The following is a 15,611-nucleotide window of genomic DNA, read 5'->3' as shown; positions in this document are numbered from 1 at the left end:
CGTCAAGGTCATTCCAGGGGACAGCACGAGTGACCCAGAGCTGTCCGAAGTGGAAGAGGTCATCGAGGTAATTCCACAGGACAGCACAAGTGACGAGGAGCTGTCCCCAGTGGAAGAGGCCATTGAGCTCTCACCAGGGGACAGCACAAGTGACGAGGAGCTGTCCCCAGTGGAAGAGGCCATCGAGGTCATTCCAGGGGACAGCCCGAGTGACCCAGCACTGTGCCCAGTGGATCGGGCCATCGAGCTCTTCCCAGGGGAAAACAGCCGTGACAAGGAGCTGTCCCCAATGGAAAACGACAGTGAGCTCTCCAAAGGGGACAACAGGAGTTACAAGGAGCTGTCCCAGGGTGAAGAGAAGAATGAAGAAGAGGTGTCCCAAGGGGAGAGCGACAGTGGCAAAGAGCTGTCCCAAGGGGATAACTACGAGGATGAGAAGCTTTCCCCAGAAGACGGCAAACATGACACAGAGCTGTCTTTTGGGGAAGGCTATGATGTCCAAGGCATGTCCCCATGGGAAGAAGACGATGACAAACAGTTCTCCGAGTGGGAAGAAGATGAGGACAAAGAGCTCTCCCAATGTGAAGAACATGAGGATGAAGAGCTCTCCCACTGGGATGAACATGACAACGAAGAGCGGATGAGGAGGGCCCTGCTCGGTGGTATGGAGAGAGATCAAAGCTCATCACTGGAACTGTCAGAACTGGAGCGGGTGTCAAGCCATCAGAAGGTGCTGGAGTGGCTGGAAGCCAACTTCCCCGATGATTATGGACTTGAGGATGAGGAAGCTAAGAGACACCAAAGACTGGCCACACAGAAATGGTGGAAGGACAAGTTGGAGGCCCAACAGCACGACCCATTGGACTCCATGTCATCTCTTGCATTCAATGTCAGTGGCAACATGCTTTCCAGATGGAGGCAATGCGGCTTCCAAGAGCTGTCCCAAGGGGAAGATGCCATCCAGGACACTTGGAGCGAACTCTTGGGCCTTATGGATGATGAGGACTCCCTGGAGGGACCCAGCTGTTCCAGGCATGTGGATGCAGAGGTGGCAGCAGAGGCAGCCCGTGCCCTGCCCAGTGCCTCTCCTGCCCCGGGGCATCACACGGATGCCAAGCCAGCAGCTGCGGAGGAGGAGGAGGAGGAGGAGGAGCCTGAGCCTCTCGCTCCCGAGGTGACAGAGGCACAGAGCCAGGTCTCCAAGAAACGTCCCTCCCGCTTCAGGCGGGCGCTGCGGGCGCTGCGCAGGCTGTTCCGGTGTCCCTGCCTGGCACCACAGCTGGAGGAGTAGCGCCCACGCCAGCGCCAGGCCGGGCCTGGAGGTGGAGGCAGAGCAGCCCTTGGGCGGGACAAACGTCCCAGTTGTGGTTCCTGGAGATCAGCACAGCCCAGCACAGCAAGTGCAGGAATCGGGCCAACAAGTGGCCACGGATCGTAGGGGGGGACCAGGAGCACCAAAGACCCCCAAGGCCACCGACCCTTTCCCAGAAGGGTCTGAAAGAACGGACTGTGCAAGAGACCCCATTTGCACAGAGGTGAGAAACCCATTGCAGCGTGGGGAACCCAGTCCAGAAAAGGGTACCCCCACCAAGCCCGTGACCCTGGACATCCCAACAGCTGGACTGTGGCTGGAACCCAGAGTGACATCCCCTCAGCTGGAACCGTGCTGGAACCTGGAGTGACATCCCCTCAGCTGGAACCACACTGGAACCAGCAGTGACATCCCCTCAGCTGGAACCACGCTGGAAGCAGCAGTGACATCCCCTCAGCTGGAACCACGCTGGAACCAGCAGTGACGTCCCCTCAGCTGGAACCATGCTGGAACCAGCAGTGACGTCCCCTCAGCTGGAACCACGCTGGAAGCAGCAGTGACATCCCCTCAGCTGGAACCACGCTGGAAGCAGCAGTGACGTCCCCTCATCTGGAACCACGCTGGAAGCAGCAGTGACGTCCCCTCAGCTGGAACCACACTGGAACCAGCAGTGACATCCCCTCAGCTGGAACCACGCTGGAACCAGCAGTGACGTCCCCTCAGCTGGAACCACGCTGGAAGCAGCAGTGACGTCCCCTCAGCTGGAACCACACTGGAACCAGCAGTGACATCCCCTCAGCTGGAACCACGCTGGAACCAGCAGTGACGTCCCCTCAGCTGGAACCACGCTGGAAGCAGCAGTGACATCCCCTCAGCTGGAACCACACTGGAACCAGCAGTGACATCCCCTCATCTGGAACCACACTGGAACCAGCAGTGACGTCTCCTCAGCTGGAACCACGCTGGAACCAGCAGTGATGTCCCCTCAGCTGGAACCACGCTGGAAGCAGCAGTGACGTCCCCTCAGCTGGAACCACGCTGAACTGGTGCCGTGAATATTTTTGTCTTTTCTTTTATACCCCTGTTACAGCTTTTTACAGCTCCTGTATTCTCAGTGCTTTTTGCCAACATTCTTGGCCTTGTTCGTTAAGCTGGGAGATGAAACATTTTAGAAGCTTCGTAGTTAGGGGTCAGTGTGCCCCAGACCCCAAGGTCCTCTCCAGAACACATTTTGTAAACTAAGATAGAACCATCCAGGGGAAGGTTTCTTGGGGAGCGGGGGCTCATTCGAGCCTCTCCTTGGGGAATTTTTGATAGATTAGTAATTAGTAAGACCTATAATGTTACACCAGATCTTTTGGGGTGGGCATTGCGGTGCACATGGAGGTGCATTCAAACTGCACGTAGTGCACCTAAGGATCCTTAAAAGAGATACCAAGGTAAAATCCCTTTTTCCTTTCTAACCGTGTCTCACTCTTGATTTTAAGACCAGGAAAAGGCATCAGAACCAGGAATGACGTCCTCCCATGTGGAACCATGCTGGGAACAAGGGGGACCTCCTGTCAGCCAGGACCACACTGGAACCAGGCGCCATCATCTCTTTTTCTCCCTCTTTTCTTGTCTTTCTTTCTCTCTCTCTGCCCCTCTTTAATTCACCCCTTCCTTTGTCTCTTCCCTTTCATCCTTTCCCTTTATCCTGTTATAAATTAAGTCGATAGTTCGTGCTGTTATGTATAAAAATTAACTGTAATTAAACTATACAGAGCCAGAGTTTCAAAGCCCCCCCACCAGCCTGGCTGAGAGGAAAATTTTACAACACTGCAGCAGTTGAAAAGGAAGTTCTTTCAGCACAGATGTAATCAATAGGTGAGGATTCCACCCCAGGCGGGGTTGGATCTTATCACCGGGACATTGACACTATGATGGCTTGATCGCTGTCTTCTGATCTCTACCTCTCAGCCCATAAGGAATTGGACATTCCGGGAACTGCACTGAGGGCTCCAGTCCGGGAACTCCATTGAGGGCTCCAGGAATCGAAGACAGACAAATTCATCACCGAAGATGGACAATTCATCAGACCCAGGAAAGGCTTTGTGCAGCCCAACTTTGGGACAAGAAAACTTCATGGATGTGCTAAACTGCGGGAAGAACAGAACTAATTCGGACTCTGCCCAAGAACTGTATAAGAAGGAACCAGCGGAAGCAGCACCCGTGAACTTGGGGATCTGACACGACAGAGGTCGGATCTGTGTTCACCCAGCTCCCATCCCGGGCTCGGGGCTGACCTTCTTCCGATCGTGGCTTTCTGCGTGACCGATCTTTCGGGCGCGGAATAAAATCTATTTCTTTATTAAATTTAATTTGGCTGAATTTCTTTTATTTCAATCCCAAACTCACTGCCACGTGTTTTCATTGTAGGTCAGGGACTAGTGTAGCAGTTGTGTAGAAATAAGTAAAATTAATGAAATATTCATATATTAATAAAAGTAAGAGTGTTGATTTTTTTGTGGACACTCCAGCTTTTATCGCTCCTTTCATCCCTGAGCATTTACGATTCTTGGGTGCTTCCCTCCCCTTAGGGGTGGGGGATCACAAGACGTTAATAAAAGCTGCTGCTTCTTACATTGTGCCTGTCTGTGCCTGGTCCACATCGGGAGCAAGGCGGGGGCTGGCAGCATAAAAAATCATGGAACCATGGAATCTGCTCTGCTGGAAGGGACCCACAGGGATCAGCCAGTCCCACCCCTGGCCCTGCACAGACCCCCCACCAATCCCAGCCTGGGCATCCCTGGCAGCGCTGTCCAAACGCTCCTGGAGCTCTGGCAGCCTCGGGGCCGGGCCCATTCCCTGGGGAGCCTGGGCAGTGCCCAGCAGCCTCTGGGGGAAGAACCTTTCCCTAAAATCCAACCTAACCCTGCCCTGGCCCAGCTCCAGCCACTCCCTGGCTGCTGTCCCTGTCCCCGGGAGAAGGAAAGGCTGGGAACGTTGCAGCTTGCCAGATGTTAACCAGAGGAATTCAGTCTATCCTGGATGGATTTGGCTGTCCAAGATGATGGAGTAGGAATCACTGGAGAATAAAGTAACAGTTCTTATGTATGTTGTACTTCTGGCACTGCTTGTATTGAATTTGTAAAGGTAAAAAGGGCTGTAATGAAGGGGGGGGGGCACATTCCAGTGTGTGCTGGATAGTAAAATAACCTTTATTTATACATTTCAAGCTGTGTTCCGTGAGAAATAACAGGTCTGTGTGTGCAGGTTGGGCTGGAGTGTTTCTGTGGAGCTGGACACTGTACCAGTTGTGCTTTGTCTCCATCTCTGAGGTCCTTCCCCTGGCAGGGGATATAAAGTTGCTCTGGCATGGGATCTGAGTGAGGAGCGCAGCTTTGTGACACATTGTAGCGGGGTTGTATTTTTTCCCTAGAGTTGAATCCTATTTCCATGGTCAGACGGTCTGTTGGGAGGAGCTATTTGTGCTGTTAACGAAGGAAGACGGAGACAGAGGAGGAGGATCCACGGTGTTGAGGGTGTGGGGAGGACTTGAAGGGTGGGAGGCACTGAGGGGATGCTGCTGGTCATCCGCCGGTGAGGGTGGAGGATCAAGGGGGACAGGGCAGCTGCAGGTCTGGCTGCCTCTTTCACTTCCTTATCCTTGGCTTTAGGAGATCAGAAATCATTTGGATCTGAAGCAGGAACTGGAGGAAGATCCTTCTGGAGGACTTCTTAGCCTTTTGTGCAGGCAAACAGCAGGGTCTGACACGGTAAGGGAAAATAATTCCAGTGAGATGTCCCTCTCCACAGCGTTTCCTCCAGGACCAACTATCCTTCCAGCATGCTCTGTCCCTCTCTTCAGCCTTCCCTCCTGGACCAACTGACTCACCAAATTTCCTCTCTTCCAGCACGCTTTTGCTTGGCTTTGCAAAAAACATCCTTAGTGTCCTCACTGGGAGGTGGAATGGAAAAGTGGATTTTTCCCAAAGTACTGGGGGCACTGCCCACTTTCACTCTTCTTCCCAGTTCAGAACTTTAATTCATTCTGCTTTAGAAAACTTATGGAATTGTGAAATTATTGGCGGGGGGGGGTGTGGTGTGTGGAATTGCTTTTAAAACCACTTTCCTTTTTATTGATGACTGTTGCACCGTATTGGAGCCTCGAAGGGAACGTTGGTGCTTTTGTTAGAGACAGAGCAGTTGTAACTCATTATCTTCACCTTCACAGCCACTTCCAGCGATTATTTGTCAGGCAGTGACAAAAGGAAGGATAAAGCCTGACACTCTGGATTGTTACCCAACATAATGCCTAAGAAAAGTCTTTTGCAAGGAAATCTGTCCCTGGTAGAGCATTAAGCACATGCTCTGTGTTTGTACACCTAGAGCACAACAGCTAAAATCGAAAATCAAATAACTCCCAAAATTCTGCAGTTCTCAGGGCTGGGCTGTGAGAATTCCTGACATCGTACTTGGGCAATTCAAGAATGATGAAATAGACAGAGTTAAATTGGATTTTGTAGTGGGTTAAGGTGGTGGAATCCTGTCTCAGGATCCCCAAGCGTGATTCTTGATGTATCACAGTTCTATGAACATCTTGCCTGGAATGTTCTCCCTCAGTGTCACCATTTAGCTCCCGTTTGCCTTTGGAAGCTACGCAATGAATTAAACCCAGAGGTTGTGATTCCTCAGGAGAGCGCAGCGGAACTTGCTGGTGTCTGTGGTATCTTTAATTTATGATCTCTCTCCTGGGTAAGGACTGGTTTCTCCATTAGCACCTCCCTTAAAGGTCACGCTCTGGGGTGGATATTTCTCCCTGACATTTGTCCACATTCAGCACACAGGGAGAAATTAAGTTTGCAGATATGACCTATGATAACATATCTGAAATAAAGCAAAACAAATCTGCCGGGAAATATTGCTGAGGAACTGCTTGAAATGTCAGTGTCAGTGAGATGAACAGTTGTCTTTTTACTGAATGTGCTGCTCTGCTGAAGTGTCCTCCTAGCAATTGTCAGTGTATAAAGTTTGTCCTGAAATCTGCCTTTGCCATTTACTGCCGAGAATGTCTGCACTCTTAAAAGCTTCTAGACCAACCACAGCATTCAGGCTCAAATATATTTATTAAATATAAAGGAGTTAAATAATTAAATTTTCATTTTTGTATATTTATTATATATTTATTCGTTATCGATGAGCTATATATGACATATATTATATACGTATGATATATATGATTATATATGATATATATGATAAACCAAATTGCCCAATCAAAATTTATAAAGAAATGACATTTATTATGCGACCAGAATATCGGTCTCTGTAGGGTCTGATTACATTCCAGTTTTATACATAATAGCACGAATTACATACTTTATTTATAACAATATATGTATGACTTCGTTCTGTTGTATATATTTGATTATTGTTTATTATAATTTCATTTAATTCGTTTATATAATTGTATATTTGTATAGAAATAAATACATCCACAACATATAGAAGATATAAAAATATTTTTCTAGAGCATTTGTATGACACTTTTAGTCCTGTCCTGTGTAGTTGTGCAAAGAACCTGATGAGACATACTCAAGGCAAGATTACTTCATGTCTGTGGGTGCTTAAGAAATGAAATCTTGACTCTGCTGGAACAAGTGGGGACAATTCCCAGTGGATTTGTTGTCAGTATTTAAACCAGATGTGACCGATGCGTCCATCCAGTGGCACTGCTGGCACAGCCACCGTGACCCGTAGCCTACAAGCACCTTTCTGACACAAACTGGGTTAATATTACTTAAAAGCTGTAGCAGTGAGATGGAATTCCTCTGTTGTTGCTTCTTTTGGCCCGGGTTTGTGAAGTCGGTGGTGCTCCAGGGGCTGCCTGTGCTTCCCAGGGGCCCATGGCTGAGCGGGTGCTGGTGATCGGCAGCGGAGGCAGAGAACACGCCCTGGCCTGGAAGCTGGCCCAGTCCCCACACGTGAAACACGTGTTTGTGGCCCCGGGAAATGCAGGGACAGCTGACAATGGAAAAATCTCCAATTCAGGTAAAAAGGGCGGGTTCAAATCCTGGGCCGAGCAACCAGTGCTGCAGCAACTGAGACAAACCCACTGGGGAGGTACCAGTTGCTCTTCTTTTACTGGTGCCACAAATGACTGAAGGCGCAGATTTATTTTTTATTGTGTGTTTTGTTTCTGGATTTCAGAGCTGCCTCCTAAAACTCCCTGCTCTATTTATTTTTAGCCTTGCTTCTTAAACTAGTGAGGCTCATACGAGACCGTATTTCTAAACCTCATCTCTTCCACTTTTGTGCTTGAATTCAGCGACCAATTCCAGTGAAATTTAACCCGGGAACAGAGGGCCCAAAGTTCTTAATTCTGAATAGAAACGTCTCTGTGTCTGCCCAGGCTGCTCAGCTAAATTTAGCTACATCATCCAATGCTTTGAATAAATCTCTACTCAGCTGTTGAAATTGAGTTTCTTTCCAAACTTCAAGTTTTATTTTTCAAAGTTGTTATTGTTGTGATACAGCTTTTAATAATATATCTTGATTACATGTGGCAAATAAATCAGTTAGAAGATGTGTATTAAAAAGAGTAATGCAAATTGGAGTTGTTCCCTGTTCCTTTTGGACTCTGTTATTATCACATTGATGTTTCAATTTGCCCTTTGTGGGCTCTTTCATGATTTTAATCACACTTTTAGGGAGATGGAAAAAAGATATTCTCATCTCCTGTTCCTTTTTAGGCTTTACAGTGATCATTTAATTATCTTTCCTTTTCAGCTGTATTAGTGAGCAATCACACTATTGTTACCCAGTTCTGCAAAGATCATAACATTGGGCTTGTGTTAGTTGGCCCAGAAGCTCTTTTGGCAGCTGGTAAGTTAACCAAAGACTTAAATAAACCTAAGTTGACCAAAAAAAAAGTGTAAAAACGAGATGAAAATATTATAATGTGATAAACATAATATAATAATATAATATAATAATATCAAGTAATATAATTAGGTTGACAGAAAAAATCGGCACCTTGAATTCTGCTTTAAAATGGGGAGGGCAGGGTAACTGTGTGAGTGCTTAGTAACTAAAGAGCCTTAAAACTGCAGGCTGAGAAGGGTCGGTGGATATTCAGAACCTCGTTTTAAGGATGAATGAATTATCTGAGACAAAGGAAAGCGTAACAAAGGTGTGATGGGAATTTCCTTTTGTCAATGGCTCGATGTCCCCAAGGAGCCCCCTTGGTGCTTGTGCTATTTCTGTGATCAGGGATTGTTGATGACCTGAGGGCAGCAGGAGTTCGGTGCTTTGGGCCCTCTGCCAGGGCAGCCCAGCTGGCCTCCAACAGCAGCTCCAGCAAAGCCTTCCTGGATCGGCACGGGATCGCCACGGCCCGCTGGAAAGCCTTCAGCAACCCGCAGGAAGCCTGTAGGTTCATCATCAGGTAAATGTGCTGCCACTGGGGCTCCTCTGAGAGTCACTTGTGCCTGTGGCCTTCACTTAGGGCTCGGGAACTTCTCAGCTCTTGTTCTTCTCCAGAAGGTGCTGAATTAATGAGCTCTGTAATTAGAGACAGGTAATGAAGGTGCAGGTGTGGAGCTGCTGGAGCCCCTCTGCTCTGGAGCCAGGCTGGCAGAGCTGGGGGTGCTCAGCTGGGGAAGAGAAGGATCCAGGGAGAGCTCAGAGCCCCTTGCAGGGCCTAAAGGGGCTCCAGGAGAGCTGGAGAGGGACTGGGGACAAGGCATGGAGGGCCAGGAGCCAGGGAATGGCTTCCCAGTGCCAGAGGGCAGGGCTGGATGGGAGATTGGGCAGGAATTGTTCCCTGGGAGGGTGGGCAGGCCCTGGCACAGGGTGCCCAGAGCAGCTGGGGCTGCCCCTGGATCCCTGGCAGTGCCCAAGGCCAGGCTGGACATTGGGGCTGGGAGCAGCCTGGGACAGTGGGAGGTGTCCCTGCCCATGGCAGGGGTCGGGCTGGATGGGCTTTAAGGTCCTTCCAACATACACATTCCATGATTCCATGATTCTGTGAACTGCAGCAGGTTGAATTTCTGTTCTGAGATCCCAGCTTTTCTTTTTTTCCATCCGCTCCTTCAGGATGCTCGATAAGCCATTTAAAAGACAAAAAATTATAATGGAGAAAAATATTTCAATGAATCTTTCTGTTAGTTAAGGGTTAATTATCATTTCTACCCAGACAGATACAGCAAAATGCTCTCTGATGTTGATTTGGAAGGTTCTGGTCAAATATTCATAACTAAAGAAAATGGTTCCATTTCTGTGCCTGTGGGTTGTGTTCCCAGACTCCTTGTCTTTGCTGGCAAGTGTTCCATGTGGGATAAACTCATGGAACCTGCAGGGTTTTTCTGATTAAAACCAACCTTTTCCCTGGTCTTGCTCTGTAACAATGTCCAGTTTGTGTTGCTGCCCCATGGAGACAAGGCCAACACCTTCTCTGCCTGTCAGCAAGCGCAAGGCTCCAAAGGGAAAACTGTCCCAGGTCTGCACAGTGAGATGGGGAGGAAGGGAGCCTGGTGTGAGCCTGCCTGGGTATAAACTGGGGGTGAGCTTTAACCTAATGGAAATCATAGTGTGGGAAGGAGAGGAAGGTGTTCTTTCAGGAAACAGGAAATTCTGTGTGCAGAATCAGCCCTTCAAAAAATGTTTTGTTTGGCTGTTCACGAGCCAGACGGTGACTGGGTAAAGTTAAAATTCATTAATTAACATGGTGATGCTCTGTTCTTTTTTAATGTCTGGATTTAGTTTGTGTTTCAGACTAAGTGGGGAAATTCGGGAGGTAGAGTGGGATAAGATTTAACAGATCCTTTACGTGCCAGACCTGACTCAGCCTTAACCTCACAACCCCGAGTGTTTAATGGGATTGTGAGCAGTAATGTGGTGTTGTAAAACTACAAATCACCGAGGAGTTCAGCTTTCCAAGCCTATGGCAGGAATAAAATAACAGCCTGGGAAGAAACTGGGAGGTGTTAAAAGTTCAGTGACCTATCCAAGGATATCCATTGAGTTGGTGTCAGAACCAACAGCAGAATTCCTGCATTTCTTGTTCCCAGAGGGCTCTGGGTCCATCACCTGCGGGACAGGACGGGCTAGCAGGGAATGTGTTTTCCTGATGGGTTATTCTTCAATCCCTTGGGGAAAAAAGGGAGGCTGTGGGAGGCATTCAGGAGCAAACTGCTGATTTCCCTGGATCCCCTGGATGCAGTAGGGATGCCTGACCCCCACTCTGCTTTCCTTAAAGCACTGACTTCCCTGCGCGAGTGGTGCGGGCGCGGGGTCCAGCGGCCAGGAAAGAAGTGACCATTGCAGCCAGCAAGGAGGAGGCCTGCAGAGCTGTCCAGGAGATTATGCAGGTGGAGAAATCCTTAATTAATCCCTGGCAATCCAAGTCTTGGTGTTCTGTACTCTGGGAGTTTGTAATTCTAGCTACAGGAGACAAGTGTTTTTGGGAGAAACTTGTTCATTCGACTCAGGAATTTCCCTGGGTCTCCTCAGATTCCTCCTGTGTGCCTCAGGCAGAGCCTGGAGGTTTTGTGACTGAACTCCTGTTCCAGCCTTGAGTCCCACTGCCCTGCCTCTCCAAATTTTAATTTTTCCTTGTCTCCCAGGCCTGATAAGGAGTATTTCAGTGTTGCCTTCTTAGGTCCAAATGAAATTCCATTGGCCTTCCCCACTGGCATTCAAGCAAGCTGGCACTTCCCACATACATTGATTTTTCTGTTAAAAGAAAATGAAGAGAGGATTTAGGCAGTGGATTCATGTCTGCTAAATGGGGATTTACTTTGTTTTGTTTTTTATAGGACAGAATGTTTGGAGAGATGGTTGTTATTGAAGAACTGCTCCAAGGGGAAGAACTTTCTGTATGTGATTGATGGTGTGATGTTGTGCTTTTACTCTTTGGCATTATTGCTGTGCTTCTGCAGACACACCCAAGTTTATTGTTTCAAATTTCAAATGGGTTTTTTTTGTTTATTTGCACTTTGAGAAATATAAATATATTGCATATATATAACATGCAATCTAAGCCCTGTATCATGCTAATCAATGCATATTGTTAGTAGATTTTTCTTCTACATTAACAATGATATTGCTTTTATGGTGATTATTTTAGGGGGGAAATGATTTTTTTTTTCCCTAAAGTGACCCAAAACATGTTTTTATGGACTTTGCCTTGGTAATTCTTATTACATCAATAACTTTGTGCTAATATTTAGTGCCTCTTTTAGACTATTCACATGCCAGAGGACTGGTGTGTGTCCATGCGACTGACAGGTCAAAATCAGATTCATCAAAAGGGAATTGTAATGAGAGCCACCATTTTTCTTGGTTATTTAAACATGAGAAAGAAACAATGATTCCCTCAGGCCAATGAGCTTGTAGCAGAAATAAATGGATTCTTTACTCAGAGGGTGGGCAGGCCCTGGCACAGGGTGCCCAGAGCAGCTGGGGCTGCCCCTGGATCCCTGGCAGGGCCCAAGGCCAGGCTGGACATTGGGGCTTGGAGCAGCCTGGGACAGTGGGAGGTGTCCCTGCCATGGCAGGGGTGGGGCTGGATGGGCTTTAGTGTCCCTTGCAGTCTGGGCTTCTGCAATTCCTACATTTCCCAGCAGAACTGAGCGTCAGCCTGTGCCCAGCAGTGCTGTCCCTTGGGCCAGGCCATTGTGGCCTCTTGTAGCCATTGTGGCCTCTTGTGGCCATTGTGGCTGCTGTCACCGCTGTCACCGCTGTGCCCGTGTCTCTCCCCGCAGTGCTCCTGTTTCACCGACGGTGTCACCGTGGCCTCCATGCCCCCGGCTCAGCCCCACAAGCGGCTGCTGGACGGGGACCAGGGCCCCAGCACTGCCGGGATGGGAGCCTATTGCCCCGTGCCTCAGGTACGGCCCCTGCTGCCCCCCAGCCTCTGCTCAGCACAGCCCCTTTAGGGCCCCCTCTGCTGCCATCCCGGTGTCTCCTGGAGTGGATTCCAAGGCTCAAACCTTAACAGTCATTCTTTGGAGTTTAATCAGCCCCTGTTCTCTGGAGCAGCTCTCCTTTACCTCTTCCCTTACTCCTAAACTTGGTGTTCCTCTGCTCGCATTCACATCACGTCAAAAACCCCTGCAGAATTCCCTGTGTGCCTGGGACCTTTGTGCTGTGAACATAACCTGGGGGTTCTTGTTGGTTCTTAAAGCACTGCTCTAAATAAGCTGCTCCAACACATCAGTGTGGGTTTGTCCAAGGACAGAAACACTCTGACTGCATTCAGCCCAGGCTGCCAGTCCCAGACCTCCTTACAAACCACCCAAACCACCTCGGGAGGCAGAGGAGTGGAATTTCCATCCTCCAGGCAGCAGCACCCCGAGGGAAGGAGCAGGGTTGGGCTGGGACAGCAGCAAAGAGCTCAGGCATCTGCTCACTCCAGGCCTCCCAGCAAGGCCAGCAGATGCCAGCACTGCCTCAGTGGGTTTGATTTGGTTGTCAGGTTCCCGAAGCTCTTCTAGAGCAAATCAGGGGTGCAATCCTCCAGCACGTTGTGGACAGCATGAGACAAGAAGGAGCAGCCTATGTAGGTGAGTGAGCACCTGAAAGCCAAGGTAAGCCCCTATCCAGGTCAGTTCCATTGTCAGAGGCTGCTTCTGAGTTCCAGATGCTATTTGTATAAAAAAACCCAGCAGCAGCTCATTTTTCATGCAATGTTAAGCCTCACTCATTTGGTTCACAGCTCTTTGTTTGGGAGAGAACTTTGGTCTTTTCTCCTTAAAGCACAATGATTTTATTAAATATTTTTAAATAAAACAGATTTATTTGCAGTTCAGGGCATAACAGATACTTCAGTCCTGCTGTACTGCTCACTCCTACATACAACAATGTCCATTTTCTTCAGGTCTTTATCCAGAGGCTATTTTGGAAAAGGCAGGTGATGCCCACAGGTGTCACATAATGCCAAGGGCTGCTGTTGGACTGAAGAGATCTCAGACCTCTAAGAGCTGGGATCCAACCCACATCTTTAGTTTCTGCTTTTTGGGGCCTTTTTTTACAATGCCTGAGTAAGAGTGGAGTGGGAGCTGAGTAAGAACGGAGTTGGGTGCAGGATGCCAGAGAACCTTTGCCTTGTGGGGTTTGAAATGTGGTGCCCTGTTCTCAGGTGGCTGCTTCTCACTTTTGCAGGTATTGAGGAATTATTATGACTTGCATCTAAGTGCTTGCAGGACCCTTGCTCCTAATGCCTTCTGATTTGCAGAAATGAATCCCAAACTCCAAAATGCTCTGTTTAATTTAAAGAAGTTCTTGAAAGAAAGAAAGAAATGTTTAAGTTCATTTGCTTGGCTGTGCTCTTTGTGTCCAGGTGTGCTGCAAACAGGTTTGATGCTGACCAAAGAGGGGGTGAAGATTTTAAACTTTAAATGCCAGTTTGGGGATCCCCAGTGCCAGGTGAGTGAAACACACTGGAAAATTAAAGATGCTCCATTCTTTTACCTCTTACTGTTGTAGTTTATTTCTAGGGAAAGATCTGGATGTGAACATCTTAGACAGTGTCTGAGGTAACTTAAAATTTTGGCTCATCAGCTCCTGTGAATTATTAGTTAAAGGTTTTAAGTTAAAACACTGTCCCTCAGATTCTGTGGTTCTGGATAGAAGCAGAATGGGAGGGGCCTAAATTCATGTTCCTTCTACATAAGCTCACACCTTGTGTTTCTAAATTAATGACTGGTGCCAAAAGATGCTGCAAATGGAATGCTCACCCAGAGTTTCCAAATCTACTGGCTTGGCATACACAGGTTTTATTCCACCAATTGAATTTTCCCTAAGGTGAATTTCAGCAAGCCAGCAAAATAAAAGTTAACGTCCATCACTCTGAAAACTTTCTACAGGTAATTCTCCCTCTGCTTAAAAATGATTTTTATGAAGTGATTCAAGCAACAATTGATGGCAAACTCTGCAGCTCCATGCCAGCCTGGTCAGAGAACAGAACTGCTGTGTGTGTGGTCATGGCCAGCCCAGGATACCCAGGAGACTGTGACAAAGGCATGGAGGTAACAGGTAACTCTGGCAGGTTGTTCGCTATTTAATTACAGCCTAGTCCTTCCGTGGGTTTGGATCTCCCTCTGCTCCCAGAGGTCTGTACAGCTCCCCTGGATCCCCCTCTGAGCCTGCCTTGCTCCTTGCTCCTGGTCCTTGGGGCAGGAATGCTCCTCACTGAGATCTCTCACCTGCAGCGTTAAATCTGCTCTCAGCTGCTGCTGCTGTGACAAGGAGGTGATGGGGAAGGATGGAACTGTGTCATCCTGGAGCAGCTGTGCCCCGGCCATGGGGAGCACTGGCACAGAGTGCCGGGAGCCTGAGGCAGTGCTGGCAGCACAGCCTGCCTTTCCTGCCTGGGGCCAGGAGGCCACGTGTACTCAGCCAGAGCCCGACCTGAGGGACAGGGTGGGACCTGAGGGGCTGTGACCTTTGAAACAGGAGCGCTGCAGCCTCCTCCATCTGCCCTGGGATCACCAGAGTGGGGCACCTTCCTCACAGGGCCCCAGGGGCTGGGGAAGGTGGGCACAGGGATATTCGGTATTCACACAGGTATTCAAGATTAACTTAGATACTAGATATAGGTGTTCAATATTCATATAGGTATTCAAGATTAACTTAGATATTAGATGTAGGTGTTCAATATTAACTCAGATATTAGATATAGGTGTTCAATATTCATATAGGTATTCAATATTAACTTATATATTAGAGATAGATATTCAATATTCATATAGGTATTCAATATTAACTTAGATTTTAGAGCTAGATATTCAATATTCATATAGGTATTCAAGATTAACTTAGATATTAGATATAGGTGTTCAATATTAACTCAGATATTAGATATAGGTGGTCAATATTCATATAGGTATTCAATATTAACTTAGATTTTAGACATAGATATTCAGGATTCATACAGGCATTCAACATTCATTTAGATATCAATATCCATTTGGGTATTGGATATATCAGAATCCCTTGAGCCCGTGGCAAGGAGAAAACTCTGCTTGGTCTTCATTTTCCCAGGTGGTGGCAGCAGTTCCTCCTCTTCCCTTATCCTCCCCTCCAAACAGGAATCTAAAAAAAACCCCAAAACCCTGAACAGTTTTGCTTCCCTGTGTCAGACCTGTGAGTGTTTGTGGGGTACCAGCTCCAGGTGTTTGTAGGGAATGGTGTTGAGTGGGCAGGAGGGAATAGTGGGGGAGTGCTGAGGTAACATCAGCATTGATGGTTTAATGTTAGGGAGAGGGGAGAATCCAGACAGGAAATGGCTGTGGATTGTGATTTCCTGTAGGAA

General features: G+C 48.0%; 1 protein-coding gene across 3 annotated transcripts in view; it reads left to right on the top strand.

Annotated features, from left to right (window-relative positions):
* Positions 1 to 4,781: 4,781 nt before the first annotated feature.
* LOC125320163 (trifunctional purine biosynthetic protein adenosine-3-like) overlaps positions 4,782 to 15,611 on the top strand; it is a 34,347-nt gene continuing 23,517 nt past the window's right edge. The window contains exons 1-11 of one of the 3 annotated variants that reach the window (XM_048292203.1): positions 4,782 to 4,836; positions 4,972 to 5,070; positions 7,195 to 7,345; positions 8,084 to 8,179; positions 8,567 to 8,741; positions 10,554 to 10,665; positions 11,113 to 11,172; positions 12,061 to 12,186; positions 12,774 to 12,861; positions 13,638 to 13,723; positions 14,164 to 14,332. In XM_048292203.1, coding sequence (XP_048148160.1) covers positions 7,201 to 7,345; positions 8,084 to 8,179; positions 8,567 to 8,741; positions 10,554 to 10,665; positions 11,113 to 11,172; positions 12,061 to 12,186; positions 12,774 to 12,861; positions 13,638 to 13,723; positions 14,164 to 14,332 — 1,057 coding nt within the window. In that variant the 5' untranslated portion in view covers positions 4,782 to 4,836; positions 4,972 to 5,070; positions 7,195 to 7,200. Of the gene's footprint in view, positions 4,837 to 4,872; positions 5,071 to 7,159; positions 7,346 to 8,083; positions 8,180 to 8,566; positions 8,742 to 10,553; positions 10,666 to 11,112; positions 11,173 to 12,060; positions 12,187 to 12,773; positions 12,862 to 13,637; positions 13,724 to 14,163; positions 14,333 to 15,611 lie in introns of those variants that run through there. The other 2 variants (XM_048292216.1, XM_048292209.1) reach the window with 2 other exon arrangements.

The sequence above is a fragment of the Corvus hawaiiensis genome, chromosome 2, assembly GCF_020740725.1.
Source record: "Corvus hawaiiensis isolate bCorHaw1 chromosome 2, bCorHaw1.pri.cur, whole genome shotgun sequence".
Classification (NCBI taxonomy): domain Eukaryota; kingdom Metazoa; phylum Chordata; class Aves; order Passeriformes; family Corvidae; genus Corvus; species Corvus hawaiiensis.
This window is presented reverse-complemented; position numbering and strand designations above follow the sequence as displayed.